The sequence below is a fragment of the Chelmon rostratus genome, chromosome 6 (genome assembly GCF_017976325.1).
Source record: "Chelmon rostratus isolate fCheRos1 chromosome 6, fCheRos1.pri, whole genome shotgun sequence".
Lineage (NCBI taxonomy): Eukaryota > Metazoa > Chordata > Actinopteri > Chaetodontiformes > Chaetodontidae > Chelmon > Chelmon rostratus.
The window spans coordinates 13,129,693-13,150,317 of NC_055663.1; the positions used below are offsets into that span (position 1 = coordinate 13,129,693).

At 41.8% G+C, this 20,625-nt stretch overlaps 4 protein-coding genes across 5 annotated transcripts in view; 1 reads left to right on the top strand and 3 right to left on the bottom strand.

Annotated features, from left to right (window-relative positions):
* The window catches only part of LOC121607448 (membrane-associated guanylate kinase, WW and PDZ domain-containing protein 2-like), a 73,752-nt gene extending 70,115 nt beyond the window's left edge, over positions 1-3,637 (top strand). Inside the window, exons 23-24 of the mRNA XM_041938245.1 lie at positions 386-1,076; positions 1,548-3,637. Of these exons, the coding sequence (XP_041794179.1) occupies positions 386-1,076; positions 1,548-1,704 (848 nt within the window). The 3' untranslated portion in view covers positions 1,705-3,637. The remainder of the gene's footprint in view (positions 1-385; positions 1,077-1,547) is intronic.
* A 96-nt stretch (positions 3,638-3,733) lies between these two features.
* On the bottom strand, positions 3,734-8,876 carry LOC121607454 (endoplasmic reticulum-Golgi intermediate compartment protein 2-like). 2 transcript variants are annotated; one of them, XM_041938254.1, is made up of 13 exons: positions 8,378-8,876; positions 8,175-8,222; positions 7,981-8,027; positions 7,812-7,879; positions 7,615-7,655; positions 7,308-7,409; positions 7,077-7,169; positions 6,925-6,980; positions 6,654-6,752; positions 6,073-6,170; positions 5,823-5,985; positions 4,721-4,800; positions 3,734-4,625 (listed from the first exon to the last, which is right to left on the bottom strand). In XM_041938254.1, the coding sequence occupies exons 2-13, from the start codon at positions 8,210-8,212 to the stop codon at positions 4,557-4,559; spliced, it is 954 nt and encodes a 317-aa protein (XP_041794188.1). In that variant the 5' UTR covers positions 8,213-8,222; positions 8,378-8,876; the 3' UTR covers positions 3,734-4,556. The 2 variants fall into 2 exon arrangements, with proteins under 2 accessions (XP_041794188.1, XP_041794187.1); XM_041938253.1 differs by having other exon boundaries at positions 3,735-4,625; positions 8,175-8,283.
* Positions 8,877-9,900: 1,024 nt separating this feature from the next.
* Positions 9,901-12,349, bottom strand: kxd1 (KxDL motif containing 1). Its single transcript, XM_041938258.1, has 5 exons — positions 12,209-12,349; positions 11,738-11,858; positions 11,430-11,582; positions 11,156-11,202; positions 9,901-11,069 (listed from the first exon to the last, which is right to left on the bottom strand). Exons 2-5 carry the CDS (start codon positions 11,833-11,835, stop codon positions 10,813-10,815), a joined length of 555 nt encoding a protein of 184 aa, XP_041794192.1. The 5' UTR covers positions 11,836-11,858; positions 12,209-12,349; the 3' UTR covers positions 9,901-10,812.
* A 1,100-nt stretch (positions 12,350-13,449) lies between these two features.
* LOC121607456 (SIN3-HDAC complex-associated factor-like) lies at positions 13,450-19,636 on the bottom strand. Its single transcript, XM_041938257.1, has 6 exons — positions 19,518-19,636; positions 16,742-16,869; positions 16,559-16,658; positions 16,339-16,462; positions 16,067-16,217; positions 13,450-15,676 (listed from the first exon to the last, which is right to left on the bottom strand). The coding sequence occupies exons 1-6, from the start codon at positions 19,599-19,601 to the stop codon at positions 15,352-15,354; spliced, it is 912 nt and encodes a 303-aa protein (XP_041794191.1). The 5' UTR covers positions 19,602-19,636; the 3' UTR covers positions 13,450-15,351.
* Between the last annotated feature and the right edge of the window lie 989 nt (positions 19,637-20,625).

Below are 20,625 nucleotides of genomic sequence, written 5' to 3' on the forward strand. Positions count from 1 at the left end.
TGTCATCCTGAGGAGGGCTGTGAAGTAGACTGTGTGAAGTCAATCTGCTCAGGATCAGTCTGTCACACATATGTTTGTTGTTTTCAAGCACTGAGTGAATCCTTTCCCTCTTGTTTTTGTAGATGTAATGTAGGTTAGGCTTTAAGTGGATCATGTTGGCATAGACATGGTCAGGTGTGTGCTGTTCACACACATTTGCATGCAGGTTTGCTTGATATTATATCAGGATGTGGTGTTAAATTGTATTATTATGTTCACCTGTCTCCCTCTCTCTGAACTTGTCCTCTCTACATTCTTTATGTGTGTGCATGTGCATGCTGGTTTGTGCCTCGCTGCTTTTATCTCAGCCCACATGAGCGTGTTTTTTTTTTTTCTCCTCCGACAGACTGTGCCGGCCCCTGGGATTCCCTTTCTACAACCCACTCTGCCCTGCAGGAAGTGACCCTCGAACCGCACCCGAATCCATTGCTCTCATCCCATCCAGCCTCAGCCCCAGACTCCCCACATCAGCTCCCTCTAGAGGCCACAGTGTGCATGGCAGACAAAGCTCCACAGCCGACAGACCACAGCTCCATTAGAGGGGCTACAGGTGGCAGGTCCACCCAGCAGAAGTGCATCACCAGGGTGCAGGGAACCCCTCAGGGGTCTGGAGAGGTGGACTGTGGACCAGGCGACAGACAGCCTCGGGCTTTGCCTCCTAAAGCTGTGCTGGGGAGGTCTGTTGATAGAAGAGAGAGGCAGAGGGAGACTTGCTCCCCCTGCTGTGAGAGAAAGGGCCTGCACACACAGGTGATGACCACTGTCTGGCCCTGGGACCCATATGTGAGTGTGAATTTGAATGGAGCCTCTCTAGGCAGTGGAGATGGACATGTCAGCCTCCAGGAGAGGCTGGCGTCCAGAGGTCTGTTCCCTAGAGAAGACGAGAGGGCCAGTGGCCACAGCGGGCTCTGCTGCCCCTCTAAAACCATGGAAGATCCTCCTACGAGAAGTGCAGCAGCCTCCCCTGGGCCCTGGAACGTCCCTGGGTCTGACAAACTGCCTGGCACCCTGAGGTCCTGGACCTCCACAGTAAGCAGGTAGAATGGATCTCGCTGGTGTGGACCGGATCTCACTGTCTGGCTCCTCATTCAGTTCACCATCGGACGTCTGAGAAAAACAGTGAATCTCCCTCGCCCTCTCTTTCTGTCCTGGTTTCTTCTCCGTCTACTTCTAAGATCATATTTTAAGTTGCAATTGTTCTTACGAGATAATTATTACACCCACCACCTTAAAAACAGAGGAACTTTCACAGCTATTGTAACATATAGTATAAAACTGATGGAGACTGCTTAATGTGTAGGTATTTTGGACCCTCAGATGCGGCAGTTAATGTTCCGATCACAGATGGAGTGACCGTGTCTGATGCTGAGTGGAGCTGTGCTTTCAACATGTACCTTTAACTGCTCAACCTTATCTGGCTTAGATTGGTTAGTGCAACATAACCTCAGATGGGAGAGAGACATATGTACATCCACGAGATTTACTTTTGCTCCATTTTCTCTGTGCAGTGGGAAGAGTGAGACTACAAATCTGGCAGGAGGCGGCAGAGACACTGAAACTCCTGCAGGACATGGCACTGACCCAAGTGACAGCCTGGTTAACCTGACATATGTTAGATCTCACATGCCTACCGATATATCATATACTGTAAATGTAAAGATGTGAAAAATATGTACATTTGGTAATCTCAAAAACATACCTGTTGGTGTTTTTTGAGGCAGTGTTGTAGTTAGATACATTGTAAAGAAAAGAGAAAAAAACACCAGAACAGTATTTTAGGATCACTATTTCCATGGCCTCGTCTATAACTACATATCAAAGACTGTGCAAGTCACCAAACCCAGACCACTGAGGGAGGCAGCGGTCGCGTGCATGGATATAAACCACCACGTCATTGTACAGGGACTCACATGTCTTTTAGAGGTAGAATAGAGAGAGGGGATGTCCTCTGTGGAGCTGACCAGTCCGTACTCATGTGAGACAAAAATAAACTTTTTTCTTTCTTTTTTCCCCATCAAATTGAACTTTTAGTGACTGCAAACAGTTGGCTTAGTAAGAACTCATTACACTGAGTTATGTACACAACTTGATCACAACTCATGCAGTCATTGTGCAGAATTATAAGCTGTGTTGTATTCATTTAATGCTCAACGGAAGGATTTTGTCCAGTCTATATTTCCCATTTCTATGCCTTTTACTGTGCTAAGTGTACCACATCACTGTGGGAGAGGGGCATCGGTGTGGGAAGGGAGGCCGATGGTTATGAGGTGGGGCGGAGTGCCTTACTCAAACTAATGCAGAGCTGTTGCTGTTGTGATTTGTTTTGGGAACTGAATGCAAAACAGATGTTATTGACCATGCACACATATCAGCAAACTGTTGAGTTGTGGAGCCTGTTTTCTTCGGACTTAACACCGAGCAGTATTTACAGTTATCTTGATGCACTCTCAGCTGTATAGTTTATCAATGTCAATGATTGCCCTTGTCCCCTAGTGCTTAAAAGGGGGTCAAATGTAGCCTGTAGCATTACATCCTCTTCTTAGACGGTCATCTGGGAGAGTCGAGCGCTGAACGTTTATCCAGATGGGGTTGTTATCAAAGTGGAGTCTCATTTCAGCTTAATTTGTCTGTTCTGTAAAGGAAATGTTACGTTTGCATCGTTGCAGGCAGTACCAGTGCTCGCTGAATCTGAACTTGAGACTTTGGATGATTTGTGAAACACAAATGCGCTGAAACGTGTGTTTGATCACACAGTTTTGATACCGGCAGAGTCGCGGCGTGCTGCTGTCACACCAACATGAAGTCACTATCCTCCTGCATTTCTCCATTTTGATATCATCTTTTTTCTCGCAAGATGTTTGCTCTCATTAGAAATGAATCACCAGATCTTCTGAGTACTGGAGGACCAGATGAGTTAAAAAAAAAAAAAAAAAATCACAATGCATTGTGACAGTTTGACTCAATGCAGCACGATGACACATCCAAGCTTGTGAACTGGTACAGGCCTACTGGTAAACTGCTTTTAGCAAGACAATGCACCTGCAGACTGGGACACTGGTAAGAGCTTGTGCATACAGCGTAACCAAGACGGATTTTGACCCGCAGTGGTTTCTGAGTACAACGTGGTCTGGATGTTTCTGAGCTGACTTTTGAATACAATCATGGTTCATGTGATAAACTGGTTAGCGAGGAGCAAGAGCTGTAGAAATGTGTTGACTGTATGTACAAATGTCAAAGTTCAGAAAAGGTGAAAGAACATGTCATCCAGCCCTCTGTCTCCGTCCAGGCCGTCCCCCTGCCTGCTGTGAGTGATTTTTGTATACAGAAACAAAAAAAACTGCTTTATTGGAACTTGTGAAGGATGGCACGTTCATAAATCCCCATTGAGATCAAGTATAACTGTGTAGTGTTAATTGTGTACTATTCACCTTGTACAGCTGTATTCCTACAAATATGGTTTACTGTATCATTGATACTGTAGTTTCAAAGACGTGAACAACTATTTTTATGAAATGCGACAGTACTGATATATTACATTTTGCTAAAAAACAAAAAACTTGTTTACTGAAAGATATTCTGAAATACTGTCAAATAAACTCTTGACATGGTGTAAAATATTCTTTCCTAGAGATTGTTTTCCTTAAAACCAGATTTGTCAGTTAATCTGCAACAATCTTGATACCTGTTGTTTACTCTGGCAAAAATACTGTAGTAAATATTCTCTGGCTCCTGCTTCTCAAATGTGAGGTTTTGCTGGTTTTCTGTGCTTTGTCATTTTTACTTTAATATTTTTGGCAATTGCAATGATGACAAAACATCCACGTATTAATTACTAATCAAGATTGTTAGTTGCAGCCCTTGGTATGACCAGAATATACCAGAGCCAGTGCTAAATATTAATGAATCCACATCACTGGATTTTATTTAACAAATCAGCCTCATGTTTACAACATTTACACATAGGCACATTGTGGAACAATTTAAAACCCTTCCAGTCTTTTCACATAGTCCCCCTTTAAAGGCCCTGAACACACTCACCCACACATGGTTTTTGCTTTATTGTAGCTGAGCAGGTGTCTTTTCAGCTTGAAGTTGAGCAGAACTAAACTGGGTCACCAAACTACATGAAACAATCAGAAAAATGTCACCCTTTGATATCATCTGTCAATCAAGCACAGACGTGACCACATAACCCTGAGAAAAGGTCTAATCAGCCAAAATAAGTGAAAACACCTGTGTGTGGGTGCACCATGGGGGCACTAACACTAGGTACTGTCTATTTAGTAAAGTCAGATCTTCAATAATGATGTCAATAATTTGTATTTAGCCTGCTGTTTAGGCCTCCTGGCACAGCTTTCCAGTGAAAGTGACATAATCTCACACCCATCCAATTACAATTTAAAAAAAAATCATACAAATATGTACACATTCCAGGGATATATCCCATTATAAAACAACTTGTAAACATCTCACTGCTGTCTAGTGGGTCAGGCCAAGTTGGTGAGCTGTGGGAACTCCTATCCCTGAGTATAGTTTTCTGTAGGAAGCAGGGTCTCACTGTTTGCCTGCTCATTTAGAGGAGCCTCCTGCAAAAGGAGAACAGAAACATGTAGAATTAGGACAGTGGGGGGAAAAAAAAGTATATTAAAAAAAAAAGGTATCAACTCCGTTACTGGCTAACCTTAAGATGTCTGTAGACTCCCATTTGGAACCGACAGCAAATTACATCAACCAAGAATCCTACCATGCCGTGGAGCATGCCTACAAGGGAGAAAAAGATGCAGCTTACTGTCAATGCTGGTGAGGGTTCAGGTCAGGGGGAAATGATTTGGCTTGAGTTGATAAGTGCGCTAGTGGTTGTTTCTACGTAGGAGAGGATGCTGACAGCTTCTAAACTGTTTAATTCCAGTCTTAAGTCTGAACATCGACCCTCAAGCAGAATTATTACTCTGCGATTTAAACTCCAACTCTGGAACACTTAATGACATTCACCACCTCCTCCCATTTTCATTTATAGTATCATATTTACCATTTGCTGGATTAGATGATGATTAGATAACAGATAAAAATCTTAAGTCCTGCTTTACGTGGAGCATAGCCCATTAACTACACATTGTGAAGATTTAGACTGTTTATGCCCCCATCTAAGCAGTATGAACCCCAACAAAAACATGATATTGTGACAGCTGACCATTTTCCAAAGCTTCCATTGTTCTTCTTGTTCTTGTTGTTTTCAGTTCACGGCAGCACGAAATCAAACTGTAGGACTTAGTCTATGATAATGCAGTTACACGTGGGACTGTTTTAAAAAAACTGCTGAGGTGTTCAGGTGCTTGTGAGATGCTTCTAACCCACAAGAGATAAGAAAGACACACTGTTAATGTAGATTGGTAGTTTACAGCTTTAAATGCATACAGCAGGTTATTGTATGAATTTAAAGCTGTTGGTGACTCACGTCTCAGATGTTGGAGCATCTGTGAATGTACCTACCAGCCTTTTTCAAAACAGTCCCTGCTCGTGACTGCATTACCACACAAGAATAATATTGATGAAATTACAAAATAAATACGACTAGTGTGTGCAAGTGGATTTTAATCAGTAGTTTTATTTATTAAAAGTACTGAGCCTAAGCCAAGAGAGCAATCTGAAAATGTTTTTACAGTACGCTGAAAAGGCACTTCAAGTAAGAGCTGAAACATGATAAAGCTGCAGTGTGGTCCTTTAAAGATGCATCTGACACTCGGTGAAACTTATTACAAGTGTTTCTGAGAGAGTTTATCTACCTGTGGTGGAGAAAATGCCTCCGATGATGCCGCATAGTCTGACAAGGAACTGCCACAGAGGCATGTGCTGCTCAGTGACTTTGACCATTAGTGAGCTGATATCGTACTTCATAAAGACCCCTGAGACTCCATGGCTGCCTGCGGCATGGTTTATCACTCGGTCCTGCAGAACAGTGGGAGGAATGCAAACACATTGGCCGTACTGATACATGACGTACTCCACAAAAACACAAACAAAACTCAAACTGACCTGCTCAGTGACTGAGTACTGATGTGTTTCTGCAGAGAACTTGTAGGTGTTCAGTTTGGTGGGCACGATGGTGATGAAGTACTGAAACATGTGGTTCGCTGCAGAGAAGAAGAACCACAAATGTCTGGGTCAGTAATCTGTTTTTTGGCAGCACTTTATATTAAAGGTTCACATATTCACCATTAACTTGTTGCTTCATACCATGTCTAGTAGCATATTAGCTCTTTGAGTCACTACAGAGCACTTATTAATTCCTGCAATCTGCATGACCATATTCTACAACTACTAGGCCATTAACTAAGAGTTCTGCCTCCCTTGCTTATTGACAGCAAATATGGACATTGTTATACATGAATTCCAATCTTATAACCCTAAATCCCAGAATATGGCATTAATAGTTGCGTTATAATGAGGTATAAAAAGCCAATATGCTACTAACATGCATGCTAATAAGCAACTAGTTAATGGTGACTGTGTACCTTAATTTAAAGAGTTAGCAACAGTTTGAAATACAAAAACAGGGCCTATCAATGAAAAGGCATGAGATAAAAACTGCTCAATGTTTGATGACACCGACATACCATCAGCGGAGACTTTCTCTGTTCCGTCCAGAGGGCTGATAATCCCAGGAATCGCTTCTCCGAAGGACAGGTGATCAATCCGGTGAGAGAAGTTATAAGCTGTAACACAATGCCAAATCAAAACAATAAATAATCACCATCAAATGGATATGAATGCTTTATTACATGTGTCACAGCACCCACGAGTTCAATGCACAGTGTGACTATGATCAGCATGTTTACATCAAGTAGATGTGTGTACGACGCGGTTTTGTCGGAGGGATAAACTCACTGTCGTGGCTCACTAGTGCAGCTAGATGTGCATGGCCTCTGGGATGTGGGATGGACCTGTGCAGGGATGAAGAGGTCACATATGATATAACATGGTCAGGTTTAGGAGAGATATAAATGATGTACAGTCTATTTAATCATTTAGATACATACTTGCCAACGGTAATGTGGAAATTTCCTGCCACCTTGTTCACATACAGATGTCCATGTATCCTGCAAGCACTAAGAGAAGTGGAACTGTCCTCGCTGTGGGTAAAAGGAGGGAGGGAATAAATAAATCACAACATATGGGAGATGGAACACTTCCTTGTTTATCTTTGCAATCACATCTTCAACCATCTCTCGACTCCTAACAGAACAGAGCTTATTTCGGGGCTCCTGTACCTTGGAGGCTGAGCAGGAGGAGCTTCTTTGATTGCAGCCTTGAAGAGCAGATCCTGGAGAGAGTGCTCCACTTTCAGACGCTCCTGGATGTGCAGGAGTGTCCTGATGGTGACAGAGTAATTGAGGAAAGTCAACCCACTTGGATTGAGTCAAAAACAATTCAGTGGATGACACATCTTAAATTTGGGGCTGCAATTCATCTCGACAAAAAGAACATGGAAACTTAACCCTGCTTGTTTGCACTCTTGTAATCAGGTTAGACTATAATGTCATGTGTTCATAAACAGGAGTGTAAATTGAGTCTTACATGTGCCACAATCTTTGTTGTGGAGAGAGCTCAAAGTTGACCTAAAGTGTGACAAAACACAATTGTCAGGTGAGCATAAATTAACTTTACTATTGCAACATACAGAAAATAGGATTTATTGCATTTTCTTCCTCATTTTATCTTTATAATAAAAGGAAACAAATTGCTATTGCACACTGAAGGCACTCATAACTCACTGGTTCATATTTTAAGCCGTCAGAGGCGACCATGGTCTCTGCCAGATCCAGGACATCTGCACCGATATCTGCAATCAAGCACAAGTTGAAAACACCACATAGCACCTTTCTCAGCCAAATATGAACAAGTGCTTTCTGTGGATCTGAAATACAAATCAAACGTACTTACATTGACACCTCATGGCCACTGTAATATCAACATTTATCCTCAGTTTACTGGAAGTGAAGAGCAGATGCAGTTAAGTAGGGCTGCCACTAACAGTTATTTTCATTACTGACAAACCTACAGATTACTGTCTTGATTAACTGATTAGTTGTTTGGACTATATAATGTCACAGAACGGTGAAATCTTTAGCTCTTACCTGCTGAAGTCTTTGTCCACCTCATACTCATACTTCATCCATGTGTCTCTGTACACAAAGAATTCCAGGAAGGCAAGGACAGCCATGAGAGTGAATGCTATCAGAGACACTAGAGAGAGCATCAAAATGAGTTAATATCACAGTGGCTCCCTCGGACAGGAGTATGTGGAACTGAGGGCTACAGCTGGCTGTAGCATCCGTACCTGTCCCACCGCTGGCTGTGGACTCCACGTAGCTCTCAGGAACTTTGGGGAAAGCGTCCAGCTCCCTCACCAGAGTCAGAGCCTTCTTCTTGGTCAGTCTCCTCATTTTAGAAGCAGCGGTGATGTAGTTTCAGGTTGACTTCCTCATACAGTGGATGTTTTCCAGCAGCTAGTTAGCTAGCTGGCTGTTTTGTGGGACGACCGTTGGGCAATGTTTGGCTAACGTTCAGTCATATGTGTGGTTCGTCTCTGTGCTGACGTCCACCATGACAGCTGTTAACAAGCGAGCTAACGACTGATGTTAATGTTAGTTATATAGCTAGCCGGCTAAAACATGACTACGGGCGACTGGTGTTAGTTAAAAAATATCGTTATCGCACTGTCAGCTCAGTCCACGGTTGAAGTGCTTCTTTTTTTAGTCATACATCAAGAAATCCCCAAAAGCGAAGTAAGTTATCCGGGTTAGCTAGTAGCGCTGTGTGCTAGCTGACGTGACGGCGTCATCAGACCCCATTGTCTGGAAAAAACTGCTCCTCTTCGTACGTAGCGCCCTCAGGCGCTCGGTTTGTAAATTACAAGCTACAAACATGCATTTATAAACATGATTTAAACCGTTTTCAATAATACAGATAACATTCAAAAACAATGTCGTTGTAAACTATTATATAAGAAGAGTTTGGTGCTAACTAGTTTCCACAAGCAAGCAAGTGCTTCTGATCTAGCCAAGTCTGGATCACCAGCTGGGCAAAGCGGGCACTTTCTCCAAAAGCCCCAGGTTGTCTGTGTGGCATTTACTATTAATGTCATTAGGCTATTACTTTGTATTCATTTGATCGTTTGCATATTTGTTTGGTAATAACCACTAACGTGCAGCTCATACCTTAAATGTTTGAGGTAATATGCTGATATGGTGCATACAGATTGGTGTTTGGGAGGTGTGTGCCTTGGCCAGAAGAAGCTGCTGGGGGACCCTGGGACAAAAAAACGAGCTGTCTAGTCCTTCTTATCTGTTCCTGTCCTTGTCTGTTCATTGTAGAGTATGCTGGAATATTACATGGAGTCTTATTCTTTTAGCCTATTCAAAGGATCCCTTTTGTGAAGCATTGGCTGAACAGAAAAGTGAAAAGTGAACTAGACCTCAGCACACTACATAAAACCCAAGCAGATAATTGCTCCATGTGAAGGTGTGTTGAATTATTTTCTTCTGACAACCTCAGACTTTTTAGACAATTCCTCCAGTTTTTCAGAAGGAAATTGCCATTTCAACTCTGCTGTGTGTATGTTTTTTAGGAGCCACTATTACCAAAAAAAGCTGATCGTGTTACTACAACCCAGATGGCACACAGTGATCCTTCAGCTTTTGGGTACTAGGGTAGCAGAGCAGTTGTCATCATAGCCCCATTGGTATTTCAACCTTATTTATTACTTTAATGGCTACATCTTGAGATGGCTTACACCCTCTACAACTTTCTGCTCATTTAACTTGAGTGTTTTTATTTTCTACTAAATTTAAGGACCAAGTGTCATTACGATAATTAGTCGATGTCTGTGAAGCAGCTTCAACATTTCATCCCTATGCTGGGGATCATTCTTCAATTCCACAAGGGAAAATGAGATGTAGAAATATAATAGAAATAACAAATTAACTCAACTTTAGGCTGGAAATTCCTCTTTACACCAAAGCTGCATCTTTAATTCGCAGTAAGGTGTGATTGGATCCTCCACACGCAGAACCTGGTTTCCAGCCCTTGTAGCAAAATGGCCTCTGCACTGCTAAAGTGTCCTTGAACAGTTTGCAGAAACCCTAACAGCTCCAGGGACACTGATCACTAACAGTGAGCCTTCCCTGCAATGGAGGAGGCAAACAAAGAGAAAATTTCTTGGCAGGGATCAGTAAAGCATCAGACTAAATGCAGCTGAAAACATTCTCGAATGTATTAACAAACACCCATACAATAACAATGCTACAATATTACAATATTGTAATAGTATGACAACAACAGTAGTAACTACTCGCAAACCCTCGCTAGTATTATTCAGGTTGAGAACACTAACTTTTGTCTTTCAAGTAGCATAAATGAGAGACATCATGGGCGATTTCTTCCTTCAGTCAAGTGTGAAAAAAAATTAAATATGCTCATAATCACATAATGCGTGAGGGCATTTGCTCGAGTTCACTGTACATCTATAGTGAGATACTATACAACTTCAAGTATTATCTGCAGTATTTTAGTGCTGTGCAGGCACAGGACAAATAAGCATGCCAACAAAAACCCAGCATCCTCATGGACAGTTCATAGCTGTGATGTTCTTTCCAACATTAATGACTGGAAAAGTCTGCAAACATTGTAGAGGCCAACACAAACTCAAATAAACAACATGCCCTCCTGCTAAAACAGTTTTAAGGTTCAAAATCCATTCACAAACTGCTCGCTCTATTCTGCAGGCACAGAATCAGGACCCTCGTCCCGTAGGACGGCTGTCTGTAACACATCAGAGGTGGGCGTGTCTGGCGGCTCCTGAGAGAGATCTTCAGAGCATCTGCTCACAGTAGGTGAGATCACATCAGGACTTGTGTCACAGGACTCTGTGCTCTGCTCCGAGGTGGCTGTTGTAGTTGTGGTGGCAACACTGGGGGGAACTGGGTCAAACTCCTCGTCGTCCTCCTCCAGGATGGGTGACTCATGGACATCTGCCAGAAAAACAGAGATATTTTAGACACACTGATGCGGGAAAGTAGACTGTGGTCACAAAATGATGACCAGAAAGAAAACTCACTGCTGAAAGCTTCTGGGTACTGTTTAGCAATCTTCCCTTTTAGCGTCCTGGAGAAGCAGAGGAGACCAGTAATTAGATGTTGTGTTAGTGTGTTTCTCACAAACATCGATGGTGAAGTATGCACAATACTTGTCCATCGATCTTTGTGAGGAGCAATTTGAGTTTTAGACTTTGGACCTTTAGAACTGGTTTAGAAAGCGAGAACATTTTGGCCAGTCCTCACTTTTGGACAGGTCCTCAAAGGGCTGTTTGAGGGTTAAGAGTAGTGACTTACCTGATCCTTCTGAAGATGCTGTCCAGATCTTTCTTCATCTCCACGAGGCTGCGGGTGTGGAGCAGGAAGCGCTCGTTCATCTGCTGTAGTCGAACGTTAGACAGCCCGTTGAAGTTGATCAGCATTTCATTAGTCTTCTCAAACCGGTCAAGCCTGTTTTCACAATAATTCAGCAATAAGTATCTTCAGAAGCTGGTTTACAAAGAACAAGGCAAGTGTGAGGATCACACAAAACAGCACACCCATTTTCTATTAAACAGTCCAAAGCCACATCAAACTTAACAGAATAATCACACCACGCCACTCACATGTGTCTCTGAGCCTGAATGATGGCGTTAACATCCTCAGAGTTGACCATGCTCAGCATCCTGTTGCAGAACACGCCAGATGCTGTAGGCTCCACCATGATGAGGATCAAGTCGAAAAAAGCTGGAAATAATACCTTTATTTAGAAACTTACTCTCGCGCCTAGTATGATATAATATTCTCAACATCATAAGAACCCACAGCACGAGCCCAATGAAGAAAGCTTAAGCATGAAACTAACAGTCAAATATTCAGTGCACAGCGCATCACAGGTTACGTTCAGTAACGTTAATACAAGCATCATCTTCCACAGAGTCAGCCAACTCCAACTGTTCAGTTCCTCTGTGTTATTTCCATCGCAGCATGTTTATTTGCTATATGAACAGTTCAGCTGAGCTCCTGTTAGCAGGCTGGATTAGCCGTTAGCTTGCGAGCTAAACTGACAAACGAAGCACAAAATTCATCTTAGCTACCTCAGGTCCCACGGTGGCTGTCTGCTCCGACCTCTGGCTGCTTCAATAACAGCTTTAAAACGACATCTGCAGCCTAAAGGTACACCTGACAGCTGGCTGTAGAACAACAACAAAGCACTTCCGTGTGTTTTTTAACTTCCCGTCATGGGACCACCGTTTCCGGTGTTATTTTCCTCCCTTTTTTCTTTTCTTTATTTAAAACTGCGCAAATTACAGATGTACATTTTCAACGAGTCTAATTTGGTTCTATCATTGTTTTTCAGATGCAGAATTATATGATACCAAATACCAGCAAAAGTGTGGGACATTTCAAAACCACATATGTCTAAATTTCATTTAAAAAGATTAAAAAAAACATAAACATCATTTTTTTAAACTACGAAGTAAAAACAAATGCTTACTATTATTATGTGAAGCAAGTGAAAGGCTTATAATTCGGAAGTGCGTGCAATGTTATCCAAAATAATGGATGTTTTACTTGCCTTACTAGAATATACCTTTACAGCATTAACTGAAAGTATACTAACACTAAGTTATACCAAAAATAGTCTTGGATTTGTGAACTCTGATTTATAAGTAGGGACCATAGACACCCGTTTTATCATCCAAATAAAACAAGAACAATATTTATGTTTGTTCAAAATCAGGATTCCAGGCTGAGGCCTATAGGATGTTGAATAAATCATACCAAACTCAGGTTTCCTACTTTTTCATTCACAGACTTAAAATGACAGATATAATAACATGCATGGTATAAAAAATTAGTCCTACCCTGAAAGTATGTAATCAAATGCTGTTTCTTTGTTTTAATTTCAACCAAGTTTCAAGTGTAGTATTGTAAATACAAGTAAATAGTGTAGTAATAGTACAAATGAACTAATTCTCACTATTAAATCTAGAGTATATTAATTTTCTGATTGATAATATTCCGATGTAGAAAATCTTCTGTGAAAACCAAGAAAGATTAGACTGAACAGATGACCTGGCAGACCTATTGTATGGAAGCTGTGCTTATAAAAAGATAAATGTGCAGTGCATTGTATCTGAAATGTAAATTAATTTTTTTAGAGTATATTCCCTTATAATACTTGCAATACATGTGTCACTGCCATGAAAGACTTTCTGAGGAAATAAAGTAAATCATTCTAAAGCTATTATTGTTAACTGAATTTGGATCATCCTGAGATCATTTTTATCCTCCTACACACTTTATGCCAATAAATTCACTCCATACTTCCAGAAAACTCACAAAATTATTTTTATTAAGGGACAAGTAAAAAAAGTACATGATGTATAAAAAATACAAAACCGCTTTATCTAACTTGTAAGCTAAGTAAATGCATAGCAACAGTACATGCAATTCTAGAGTTAAGTATCCTACTATTCTGTAACATTTTTGAGCTACAGGCGAAAAGGGGAAAGCACAGTTTGGTTGCAATCTATCATTTGTTTCTACATGATACAGATCCAAAATGATGGTACAGAATAAGTTAGGTTGCACGCAACTCAACTGATGAGCAAATAAATACTTAACAACAATTCACAAATATTGACATCCAGTAATTCAACGCAATGTCAAACAAAGCCTGCGTGAGAATTACATTTGATTTCTGATGTACAAAACCGTACTACGTATAAGCTAAGGATGAAAAGAATTCATTACATTTCGAAGCGGGGATGCAGTGATACAAATAAATATGAAATAAATAAATAATGAAACCCATATAGGAGCCATATGGCTCACCCAGCCCCTTATGTACATAACACCCCCTCTGCTCCCAACAACTACATCACATGTATGAAATTTCATATTAGTGTTCTTTTTAGAATCCCATAAACATATATACAAATGACCTCGGACAAGCACAAGTGTCCATAGAAAACCTGCATTGATTTGACATTGGGTGAATTTCAATGTGCTTTGGCTTTAATTTGATAAATAAAGTAATATTAGGCTATATATCACAACACATTTGTGGTATATAAGAGGCAATGGCATAGAATTTCAGCTTGTATAAAGTCTTTTACCGTATACTGACCCGGGAATGATGGAAATCACTGATATTGATATTGCTGAATGACTATAGACCGATTGTGTATTTTGCTGTTGTATTGTGTGGTATTATTATGCAAAGACACTTTTGTTTTTCCTTATCCTTTTTTTTTTTTACATATAAAAATAAGTTAAAACTTCAGAGAAATGGATCCAAAAAAATAAAAGTAAGATTTACAGTTTATATAAGGCCATGCAATTTTAGTAGACTCATGCATCAGATCATTCGGTCTTTTGGATGAGTGGGCTTGCCATTCATGCAAAATGCACTATGTGTTGCTGAGGCCACAATAAATATAGCTACTGTCCCTTTTTGTTCCTTAATACCAATCCAGAATTAACACTAGCACTGTCTGTAACACATAATTAAGGCTGGTGTATTTGCTGTTGAAGCTGTGAATAGGCCTTATTTGAATGGGACCCACAGAAGTATTTGCACACAGAGACACTAATCCAGTCTACAAACACAAACTCTTTGATAGGAGTGGATGTCAATGTGAAAAGACACAAACACAAGGGATACTGTACAGGTCTGTGCTCTGTCAATGTAAAGTGTCATTCATTCCAAAACGAGATATCCACCATTTAAAAAAAGAGATATCTACTCTTCACAAAGAAAGCAAAACTAATTTCATTATATTAGTCATCTTAACATATATGATTATAAAATATCCACCTTGAGGATGAGTTGAATCAGCTGAAATGTTGAGTAATGAATTTCAAGTAGCACCTTTTTCTGTAAGTAAGTGGATCTATTGCGTTTTGGAACAAAATCTAAATGTACCAGCAAACTAGAGCTCCAGCATTTCATCTACAGTCAATCAAAAACACCACGGATGATGGTCCATCGTCAGGATGGTGAGATTATTAAATACAAAATAAGAGACAAAGTGGAAACACAACAGTCCATAAGTTACTATTTCAAAGTAATACCTCCGACATTATTATGAAGACCAAAGGATTTACAGCTGCTTTATGATTGAAGGCAATCTGAGCCAACTCCATTCTGTAAGTGCTTGAGCAAATAAAAAAACAGCACCCTAAGATTTCTTCAGAGATGTGTGCAGGAGGGAGGGGGGAGGCGATGGCTTCACCACCCTTGCTCCACCACCACCCCGCTCCTTGGTGCCGTCATAGTAACACATAGCTGAGCGGCCTCTGCATTTTCCTCACAGATCGGTGTCACCTTCACTTCCTCTTCAGTCTGGGATTTCTGCTCACTGACGTCCACACCCACCTGGCCCTCCTCTACCTCCACCTCTTCCTCCTCCTCTTCCTCTTCCTCTTCCTCCTCCTCCTCCTCTTGTTGCCGCTGCTGCCGTTGCTTTTTGCGGCAGCACGGTTTGAACAGATGGGGGTCGATGAGCACCTCCCCGAAGCGACCCTTGTAGATTATTCCACAGCACACCTTTTGCCTGGGCAAAACACAAGACATTGTTTCTATTCAAGTGTGTGAAATGTAATTCTTTAATTGTTTAAATCTTACAGAGGAAGGCGTGAAGTGTGGTGCAATGGATCATCTATCTCAAGTAAATTTCAAGTCTCTACAAGCTTTTTAGCCCAAAAACTGAATTAAAACCACTGGCTGTATGGAAGCAGTAATGCAATGTAAACATGCTTTTAAGTTAATAGCCAGAGCAGTCTAAACTGGTCCTTTAAACAAGGTGAGCAGTCCGTATTACTTTTAGTTGAGTTAGACCAAGAGCATAGAGATGGCAGACTCCTCTGGGTCAGGCTCTGGCTCATTTAACGTCTCAGTGAGTCAGCGGATCATAAAGGTGTGAGTGCTTCATTGTCTGACTTACCTCTTCCAATAAGTTAGGTCCAGAAATGAGAAAACAGGGGAGCGGCTGGATCCTGGGCTGAGCTCAGTGTCGGAGCCGTCATCTGACAGGTTGCTGTAGCTAGGAGACTGAGCCGGAGAGGCACTGGAGGTGGTGCTGTGGGCATCTGAATCTGGTGGGCGCAACAAAGCAAACATGGAAGGGATGATTAGGTGTGACATATGCATATATATGACAAAAAAGCCCCAACACTTTAAGGAACAAATGAGTGAGTAGCATTAAACAGAGCTCACTGTTTCTTTTAAGCTCTTTCTGCAGCCGGCTGATCTGGCTCGGCCTCGCTTTCTTGGAGATAGACTTTATCTTCTTGGGCCTGGAAGTTATCTTTAGGCTGGGACCTCCTCTGGCATCAACAACCTGTGTGGATGAGAGGAGAAATAACTACTGAATGAGTATTTCATCATGACAAAGTAATGGCTCAACCATCATGCCAGTGCTGCGATCTAAACTCACGTGATTCCAGTTCTTCTTGGTTCCCACTGGTAGCTTTTTCCATCTTTTTACCAGGAGCACACAGGCATTACAGATTTCTCCAGATCGTGTTTCGCTCAGTCTGCAAGAAAAGTACAGTTTGTGAAGAAATGACAGAGAAAAAAATGTCTCTCCAAACCCCACGTGTTCAGCTGTGACTCTTACCCAAAACAGCTCCTGAAGTCTTTCTCATACCGCTTGCTGTCTGTAAAACGAGAGCTTGAAGACTTTGCTCGGCAGATGCAGCAGCCGTCCAAACTCCTGTACATTTTTGGCTTATGAAAGCCAAACATCTGTGTGCAAAAAAATATTTAAGTATTATCATCTCAGCCTCTCATCAGTGTGCATAATGTGTCAACTGCAGTACCTCCATGCAGCCATAGGCTACATTTCTGGCTCAGATCAGATGTGACATCTTATACCATTTAAGTTCAGCTTAATCTGAATTAACTAAGAGAAAATCTGGTGTTTTGTCACGATTTAAGTGCACTAAAAACATGCAGGGAAAGCGATTTTTGTTGGAGCATCCCTCTGCTTTGACCCACATGGGGGAAGTAGGTCAACAGTCAGACAGCGTGTCAGACAGATCATGTCACCATGCTGCGCTCACAGGATGCACGCTTCATTTTGGAAACTCAAAATATAAGCACGCACATGCTCCGAGCTTCCAGGCTGCAGAGGACACGTTATTTGATACGGCTTAACAAACAAACTGCAAAATGTAAGGACGTAGAGCCGGAGAAAGGCAAAGATATAAACGTGTCCGGGGCAAATCACTCGAAACGCAATAAGCACCCCGATTATGCAGAGGAATTATGATTATGTTGCTAGGCAAAATTTAATCTCCACAGCACATGTGGACCTGAACTGCGGCAAAACTGCGAGCCGCGCCCCCCAGACTGGATTTTTTTTTTTTCTTGCCATCAGTCCTCGGGGTCTTCTGACAGTGCGGTGCCACAGAGAGCAGACAGAGAGCAGGATGATGACAGACCTCTCACTCTGCTGGGTATATCAGACACTACTCAGAGTTGAGCAGTGTGGGGGGAAAGAGGCCGAGAAAATTGTCTCGTGATGGCAGAAGATCTCAGTATAAGTGTGAAAATTAACCCAAGTTGTCCAATTGACAACAGATCAAGCTGGAACAGAAAATCATATATATTTTCACCATGATAAGTGTGTAAAAATTAAAGCTATGGAACCTTATTATTTATCAAAATTCATAATTATGTGTTATATTACCATGATAAAAGTCTGTATAATAAAATATAGCCTTACATCCAGCTCTGCAAAATATAACAACAACCAGATTTCAATGTACAAACTTTCCTGAAAACGTATCCATGTATACTTTGCTGTTGCACAAAGTTCATCTTTGGAAACATGCAAATAAACTTGCAGATAAAGCCACTGAGGTTGTAACTATTTAACCAGGAAAGTGCTGCGCTGGGATTAAAAATCTATTTTACAAGACAGTCCTGAGACAGCAGCAGCACAGAGAACATAGGTCACAAATATATAAACACAAATATATAACACACTTATAATTTAACAGACATCATATGAAGGGAACAGTAAGAACCAATCACAGCAGATCACAGTATTACAATGATTAAATACATTTTACTTAAATATGCCATTTTATGGGTGTTATAGAAAGACAACCCTGTATCAGACGCATGTACTGTGGAGTACGTTACGATGCCGACCACAGATTCACCTTCGAGTGTGTCATCTGTAAACTGCAGACGATCTCTGCAGCAGAATACAGTACGTGACGCAACGCAACATGGCAACACACTTCAAAGGCGGAGGCAGTGTGGAGAAGGGGGTGTGATGCGATTTTCCGTAAAAACTGGAATATCGAAAGTAAACTTTAAAAATTCTGCCGAAAGCCGCCCGGACCTGCAAGCGCAACACCCCCAGTTTTCAAAATAAAAGAAGGCACCGAGAAATGCACTTGTTTTCATCGAGAGAAAAGTGCAAGTCGCCAATTTCACCGCCCACTCCAGCGAGGAAGCATGGCATGCCACACGACCTGCTTCATGCGCACCCATTTTATGATGACCGTCCTCTGGTCGACGGTGCCCGACTTTCCCCCTCAGCGTTAACTCATGTTGCTGAATCCACCGATGCAACCGCATTTTCAAAGCAAAATGTCCCGTTTTCGATTCGGAGGTGGGGAAACCGTGCTCAGATAATCGTGTAATTTGATCTTTACTCTTTGTTATTCCGCGGCCGCGTCACTGCAACAGTCCTTCAACTACATGTGCACGAAGTTCAAAGCTACGGCCTCGTACAAGTCGATGTTAATATTCTTTTCTTACGCTAAAACAACATTTTTTGACCCAGGTCGACTTCAATAAAGCGCTCATGCATAGTTTGCGCTCGCGGGAGCTGTTTTGTTGACAGCAGCGGCCGCGTGCTGAGACGCATCTGTGGTCCGGGTGGGCGTGAGAGACTCAACTTGGCTTCTTTAGCAGCCGTGAATGTGTAGCAGACTGCAGACGCACCACAGCCCCGATGTGGGCATTAATGTTGTACAGAAGAGCAGGTTTCCGACCGCAACGCTCAATAAACGACTTTAGTCACGTTTCGGGAGCGACAACAGGAGTGATTCCCCCCCAGCAGCCAAATGCACTGAAACAAACAACAATAACAACAGCCATTCCTTGCTCATCACATTTGCACATGAAGCCCATTCTCCGCGTTCACCTCGCCTTCCTCCCACTTTGCCCGGTTACTTTAATCGCTTACAAGGTGCCCTACGCACCAAGTTGACCACCCAGTCGGTCTTGCCGCAGGCCTAAAAAAGAGCAATTGTTCTGAGACAACTCGAGGCTTGTTTTGAATTACACATCTGAAAAGCACAGCCAAGACTTTAAAACCCCCTCAAAGCCCCCAAGACCCGACAAAACACGCAAAAACCGGCTGCATTCGTTACCTTGTTGCAAGTTGCTTGAAGCTGATACAAATAGTCCTTACAGCGCGTCGTTACGGCGTGACTATTATGAAAATCAACCCGCATCAGTAACCCGCTCCCTTGTTGATGTCTGCGCTGGTGGACGGGACTGGATAGTTGTGGACGTAGTGCGCATGCGTCGTATCCACACCTCCATTTCAGAGTAGGGCAGAAGGCTTTTTTTCTTTTTCTTCAATCAAAGCATTTACATAAAGGACGTGTGACGTGCCCGTGCGTCTGCATTCTACTGGCCTTATAAGGATGGGAACATTGCGCGGGAACAGGGGGCTCGGCCCCGGTTGCTATGGCACATTGGAGAGTGTAAGCAAAGGGGCGGGGCCTGTCGTTTTTACTACAGAGCGCCAGATGGCCCGTCTGGAGGCCTACGGTTTTTAGAAGGCTCGGCGGCGTCAAGCAGGGAGATGCGCTTTGTTGATTTCAATTGCGTGACAACTGACCAGATTAGTGGTAAATAAAAGGTGGGTGAAACATGGCCTCCATCCAGTGGCCACTTTGGGACGAACAACCTTTTTTTTTTCTCAGACAGTCATAACTCTGCATCATGTTGATTTACTAGGAGGTATAGACTACTGTCTATGCTGTTATGTCCGGAATACAATTTGGAATAACTAAATGCAAATAAAAGAGGAGTAACCGACTTATTACATGGCTATTAACGGTGATAAAAATAAATAAAAGTAGCAATTCAGTACAATCCTTGAATGCTCTCATTAGTCTCATCCCTTTGTGCATACAATTCAAGCGCCATAATGTAATTCAAGACGCCTCAGAGTTTATCTTCAAAAATGCTCCCAGAGTGTGGATAAAAATTCAGCATGAAAAGCTTCAGGGTTATTGAATTTAATTACATTACACTGCACATATTTTCTTTAGGCCATTCCTTGTATGAGTCTGTTGTGTAGTTGATCAAGTTTGGCAAATTTTTTGTAAAAAAAAAAAATCAAGATGCAGTTAGTCCCATGTGTTAGTGTACAGTGAACTGAAAATGATTTTATACAAGAATCATATCCTCTCAGACACCACAGATTTGACACCAATACCAAAACATGTCAGTTATGTCAATATTAAC

Coding starts and splice junctions, on each gene's coding strand:
- LOC121607454 (XM_041938253.1), bottom strand. CDS start 8,483: ATGAGGAGACTGACCAAGAAGAAGGCTCTGACTCTGGTGAGGGAGCTG. Junction 7,656..7,811: donor ACGGCTTAAAATATGAACCA/GTGAGTTATGAG, acceptor GTCACACTTTAG/GTCAACTTTGAGCTCTCTCC. Junction 6,171..6,653: donor AGAGAAAGTCTCCGCTGATG/GTATGTCGGTGT, acceptor TCTTCTCTGCAG/CGAACCACATGTTTCAGTAC.
- kxd1 (XM_041938258.1), bottom strand. CDS start 11,835: ATGGTGGAGCCTACAGCATCTGGCGTGTTCTGCAACAGGATGCTGAGC. Junction 11,583..11,737: donor ATTCAGGCTCAGAGACACAT/GTGAGTGGCGTG, acceptor TTGTGAAAACAG/GCTTGACCGGTTTGAGAAGA. Junction 11,203..11,429: donor AGCATCTTCAGAAGGATCAG/GTAAGTCACTAC, acceptor CTGCTTCTCCAG/GACGCTAAAAGGGAAGATTG.
- LOC121607456 (XM_041938257.1), bottom strand. CDS start 19,601: ATGCGGGTTGATTTTCATAATAGTCACGCCGTAACGACGCGCTGTAAG. Junction 16,463..16,558: donor CCAAGAAGAACTGGAATCAC/GTGAGTTTAGAT, acceptor TCATCCACACAG/GTTGTTGATGCCAGAGGAGG. Junction 15,677..16,066: donor GACCTAACTTATTGGAAGAG/GTAAGTCAGACA, acceptor TGTTTTGCCCAG/GCAAAAGGTGTGCTGTGGAA.